The 6,107-nt window shown below is 33.5% G+C and overlaps 1 protein-coding gene across 1 annotated transcript; it reads right to left on the bottom strand.

Annotated features, from left to right (window-relative positions):
• On the bottom strand, positions 1,644-5,157 carry LOC109351188 (plastidic ATP/ADP-transporter-like). The gene is made up of 5 exons (XM_019592561.1): positions 4,279-5,157; positions 3,265-3,519; positions 2,835-2,978; positions 2,400-2,747; positions 1,644-2,196 (listed from the first exon to the last, which is right to left on the bottom strand). The coding sequence occupies exons 1-5, from the start codon at positions 5,047-5,049 to the stop codon at positions 1,849-1,851; spliced, it is 1,866 nt and encodes a 621-aa protein (XP_019448106.1). The 5' UTR covers positions 5,050-5,157; the 3' UTR covers positions 1,644-1,848.

The raw sequence follows: 6,107 nt of genomic DNA, 5'->3' as shown, positions 1-6,107 counted from the left end.
TTATATCATTTTATATGTCAAATTATATATTCATAATAATAAGTAATATTGAAAACACTTTATCTAAAATGAGTAAGCATTATATTTAATCAGATCTAGGGTCAAGATCGGGCTTAAAAACTAATCCGGTAGGTATTTCTGATCGGTTAACTTCAAATCTATGTTCGAGTTCAAGAAAATGACCCGATCAAATTTAGGGTTGGGTAAGGGACATGCCTTAACCCGTTCAAACTCAGTTCATGCTCACCCCTAATTGACAAGCATTATTTTTATTTAATGCATCATATATATTGATAATGTCAAAAAAAATTATATTATTAGTATATAGATTATTTTCTGTTGATATAATCTCTTATCAAAATATATAAATAAAATCATTCCATTATGAATTGTGATAAAATTATGAAATTGATTATTTTGGCCTTGTTATAGAATTGAGAAATAGCTGTTGGGAGAGGGAATAGGACCACTCACATCACTGTTATAGGGACACACCAAATTGCTTATATCCTTCTTATTATATTGAGCATAGAGAACAAAAATAATTAAATATAAAAGCCTCAAACTTGAAAGAGACTCGTTTGTTCACTCTATATCTTTTGTATAAAATTGTATTGAGTATGGGTTTTGGACTTGTTCCATTTACATCCATAGAAAACCATATCAAGGAATCCAATAGGGACATACAAACAAATATTAAAGCTTGCTCGTGTTCTTTATACATTTTCATACGTAGATTTTGATAATATGTGTATGGCAAAAGAGTAAACTATGTATATATTTTTAGTATAAGAGTTTTTTACACTATAAATATATCATCTATTATTCATATTTAATTATCGTAATATAAATTGAATAGTGGGTGATATGTTGATTGTATATAAATATTTATTTATAGTTAAAGCATATAGATATTAGCAAAATTTATTGAAAATTTGGTTCAAGTTTAATCATATTATATAAGCCAAAGTTTGCATTTTGCATCTCAAGAAGCCTAAGGTGGTGAACCGCTCACTATTTTGTTGCATTCGAAGTAGACAACTATACGACTGAGTGACTTTAGGCCCACTTCAATTTTGTTTGTTTCATTCGCCCCAACCCACAATTATAAGCAAAATACAAGCTGACACATGAAATGATACACTTTTATATATAAAATGATACACTTTTTAGAATAGAATATGTGATTTCGACAAGTTTTTTGGGCTATATAGTTTGGTCCAGAAGATAAAATTTGGGTTTCAGAGCATGTCATGTTCCTGTTTGGAAAATTTTGATCCCAATGAGGTTAAAAAAGGAGGAAACTTTATGGGACTTGTTACAACTAGTAACTCATGTTATGATTTAATACAGTACTTGATGAAATTGAATTTTTTGTTCTCGCACTGGAGTCAATCATATCTTAGCCAGGAATATCCACATATATGTGAGGTTAACTCTCTCAGCGGATATTTTTTCATCACAAGACTCAAATCTAAAACCTTACTCAAGGAGAATCAAGCATCTAACTTTTGAACCAACACTCTTTGATTGATGAAATTGAATTGGCCAAAATGTAAAAATATCAAAGGAAAATAAAAATCCTATAACAGTAGTTCAACATGAGTAATAATTAACCAATCAAGATAAATTTGTTACAAAAATTAAAGATAATAAAACAGATTAGTACTTATGCAAAATAGAAAAACCTTCATAAGAGAATAAACTCATCATATCTATAGAGACTACAAAAATAATGGACTTGAAAAATGTGTGAACCAAACTTATTCTATAAAAGCAAATAAATAGTTTCACTTTCACCAAACACGGTCTCAGAAATTCTACTTTATCCTTTCCATGCAGCAATGATCAAATATTGGTAGCTGAAGATCCACCTGCTGCTGGATTCAATGGTGAAACACTTGCAGGAGAATCATTTCCACCTTCTTTGTTCTCGGCCACGACTGGAATCTTAAGTGAAGCTGCTCTTTCCATCTCTTTCTCGAGTTCTTCTTCTTGACGCAACTCGGTAAACTGTGTGTCCAACGACTTTGCTGCGCCTAACCAGGCAAGAACAATCACCAGAAGTATGCCTCCGAGGTATGGAGTTGAATTAGCTAGTGATCCGAATGTTAAGATCATAAACTGCTGAATTAGAGCGCCTCCGGATTTTCCCAATGGGTTGCACACAACATCGATAGCTGCTTTTCCTTTAACCTGCAACAGTGAATTAATAACAAGTTACTTTGATGTTGGATATGCATTTCAAAACAATAACAACCTATGTTATGTTAGCTACATGGATCAAATCATATCATTATGTTCTATTAAAAAACTATCCGAGCCAGTTATAACACAACTTGGCACAATATCGGGTGTTTGAACTTTATAAAATCAATATAGCAGAGAAGAGTCCAAACCTTGGTATCCTCATCCAAGGGTATGTAGGCCATTTCTTTGCACGGATCGAATAAGCTGTACTTAGCACTCTTGCTGAATATGTTCTGAAGTGCACCGACATATACAGCTGCTAGCAGTGGAGTCATTCCAAACTTGGCAATGATAGGTGCAACCGGGCCTCCAAATAATATAAGAGAAAAGAAACCAACTCCTGTCAAAAGCAGGACGGAAGGTGTGATCTTGGCGGCAACACCCCATCCATATTTGTCAAATATAAATTGACTTAGAAGCATCATTACGAATGTGACAATTCCGGTTGCAGTTGAGAAGTCGCCCATGAATGATGAGTATTCGTTCGGGCTAGGAAACTGCACATTATGCAGAGGTGTGTGAGAGAAAAATAGCATAGTGAAATGGTCAGTACTTCAACAAAATTAGTTTCCATTTTACATTACCTGAGCTTTGAGCTTTGATTTCCATGTAACCTCAACAAGGTTAATGCTAATTCCGTATGCAACCACTAACGTTGCAAGATCTCTTATATACCTTGAAGATACCAAGAACTTCAAGCTTTCCATTGTTCCCATTTTAGGCTTCTCCTGGAAAAAATTACATAACAAGGTGAAATATTAGTTAAGTTATTTAAAATATTTTGAAAGAAAAAAATGAAGAATGTGTGAAAAAACAAATTTCTTTGTGCGCTGATTAACGCCAGAGACACATTAGAAAGAGAGCTGTTTTATTAACGAAATTAGTAGACTCAAGAATGAAACAAAATACAACGGAAACAACTGAAAACAAAAATTTCTAAATGAGCATGCTTAAGTCGACTTAGATACAAAAACTATATGCGCACAATAGTATAGCTGCCTTTGAAAAGATTACCTTCTTCTTCTTGCTACGTGTTGGAAGTGGAACGTAATTGTTCACCCACCAATACAGGAAACAGATTGCAAGTCCCATTCCCACAACTATGCTCATCATTGCTTTTAGAGAGATGGCCCAACCATCAACTCCGGGACCTAAATGTTGCCTCATATTAGAGAAGTATTTCACGGTCCGGCCAGAGAACACAAGGGCTACATTGGCCCCAAGTCCAAACAGTGGATAGAACCGTTTTGCTTCATCAATTGTAGTTATCTGCATAAAAAACAGGATATTAGTATCCTCCTTCATAAAGAAGAAGACTCAAGACATCATATACATATTTTCTAATTTAAATTCATTACAATTTGCATATAATAGTTCAAAATTAGAGAAAACAAAATAAAGAATGAACCATTAAAAAACCACTATCACATGATAACATCCTAACCATATAAGATGCTTGTATATTATTGCAAATGTAATGCGCGTCTAACGACATTAGTTGAATGCATAATTAACGGCATACAAGCCAATCTAGAAAAAAGTGGTAGATTAATTATTAATGTGCAAATCACCATTAACATTAAAAAAATTCAAACCTCAACAAAATGAATCAGTCATGTATACAATGCAAAAATGGAATAGATGGAGGGCATGTTCAAACAAAAGCTTAATTAAAAGCTATTTTCAATATGCACTTATCACATGATAGTTTATGACCATCACATAAGCTTCTCTAGTAAGCTTATTGAAATAGGCTAAGAGCTTATATGATTGTCATAACTTTTATAAGCTCTTCCAAACATATGCAATTGTGTATATGATAAATAAGCTCAAATAAGTTCTAGTATTCTACCAAATACCTCCTCAAAAGTAAAACAATCCAATAGCATATGTTACATTAAGATGCGAATTTCGGATACCAGAATTAAAACCATAATATGAAAATGATACCAATATACACTCTAACATGACAAAAACTTAATAATATATAAAAACAAAAACTGTTCAATATTAAAACATTGACAGTACCTGATTGGCAAACCCCCAAAACAGCACAGAAACCACCACACTACCCCACAATTCAGCCATGACATAGAACAAACAGAAACTCCAGATTCTCAAAATTGCAAGTGGACCAAGAAACCTTGGACCTAGGATGTTAAGAAGTTTATCCGCTAATGCCTCAGGGTGAATATAGCTACTAAGAGGATATAAAACAAAACCAAAAGCCCCAAAGAAGGCAATAAATGGAAGAATCACTGAATAAAAGAGAGCTTGTTTGGATAAAGCATTAGACAACTTTGTATACAATAACATAAACCCAATAGCCATAGGAAGATTGACCCAAGTTTTGAGAAATGGAATAATCTCAGCACTGCTTCCTTTAGCTGTAATAACAAGCACATCTTTTGTGTCTCTAAGAATGGTATAATTGAAAAGAATACAAAAAAACATCAACCCCAAAGGTACAATCTTTTTCAAAGTTGTAACCTCAATACCCAAAATCTTAGGTTTCTCAATTTCTTTCTCATCTAACAAAGGTTGTCCATCAGCTGAAGCTGCAGCTTCAGCTCTACAAATGAATAAATTTCTGTCCTTTAAGCCAAAAACATGGTTGTTTTTTGATGGGAGAAAGGTATTAACTTTCTGAAAACCATTGGTAGATAGAGAAACCCCACCAAAGGTTTTGGGTTTAGAGTTGAAAAATCTGTGCTTCAAGCCATGGGAAGGGTGAAAGACAGTGTTTCTGGGTTTTGTGGGGAGAGAGAGAAGGCCTCTGGTTTGAAGAACAGCATCCATGTCTCTCTCTTGAAGGGAAGAATGAAAAGAGAGACACGGATGATAAGAAGAGATAAGGTGGAAATAGAGAAAGAAGAAAGGTAATATATATATTTTCTATCAAAGGAAGGTGCGTGTAGATACAGTGTATTTGCTTTTATATTCCAAAGAATCTACCAAACCCTCATGGAGCAAATCTTCTTTCTGACCCAAAACTAGTTGTTCTAATTGGGTGTCATTAATCAACATGGGTTAGTTTACTAGAGTAAAGTTTTATTACATTTTCAAAGTTGATGGTGTGATTTATGATAATAATATTTGTTGGGAGGAACAATTATAAGTTTCGGAAGATATTAGTTTTTTAGGTGGGAAGATACTCTTAGTAATACAAAAATATTGGGTATGATTATTAAATTTTTAATTTAAATATAAAAAATTTCCACTCATTATATTAAGCACTCTAATTAATATTGTACGGAATGGTGGAAACAGGTCAGACCGCCTATCAGGGGCCTATTACCTGACCTATAACAGGCTAGACCAGGTCAGGCTTTTTTCATTAACAGGTCAGGCTCAGGCTTTCTAAAAAGCCTATTTAGCTTAATAGGTCAGGTTTTAGGCCACCTAAAAGGCCTATTAAGCCTAACAGACCGGCTGTTGAATTTATACTATTTTAATATAAATAATATTATTATATATGTAATATTAATATAAAAATGTATGCAAAAATATAATTTAATTATTAGAATTAGATGAGTCTAACTAAAAGTAGGCCTATAAGCCCATTTAAATGTAGACATAGTAGCCTATTTCATGACCATATAGTATAATAGGCTTTTAAACAGGCTAACAGGCCAGGCCAGGCTTTTAAACAGATCAGGCTCAGACTTTTAATTTTTTTTAAACAGGCTAACAGGCCAGGCTCAGGCTCCTATATGCTATATAGGTTGGGCTTGTTTAAGGCAAAGCCTGGCCTGGTCTGTTTCCACCCTTAATTGTACGGGTTATAATACTAATATAGTGTTATAATAGTCAAGTTTGTGGTTTACTAATTAAATTATATACAAATAAAGTTATAT

The sequence above is a fragment of the Lupinus angustifolius genome, chromosome LG06 (assembly GCF_001865875.1).
Source record: "Lupinus angustifolius cultivar Tanjil chromosome LG06, LupAngTanjil_v1.0, whole genome shotgun sequence".
NCBI classification, from domain to species: domain Eukaryota; kingdom Viridiplantae; phylum Streptophyta; class Magnoliopsida; order Fabales; family Fabaceae; genus Lupinus; species Lupinus angustifolius.
The sequence above is the reverse complement of the archived record's forward strand: the minus strand, read 5'-3'. Positions and strand labels throughout refer to the sequence as shown.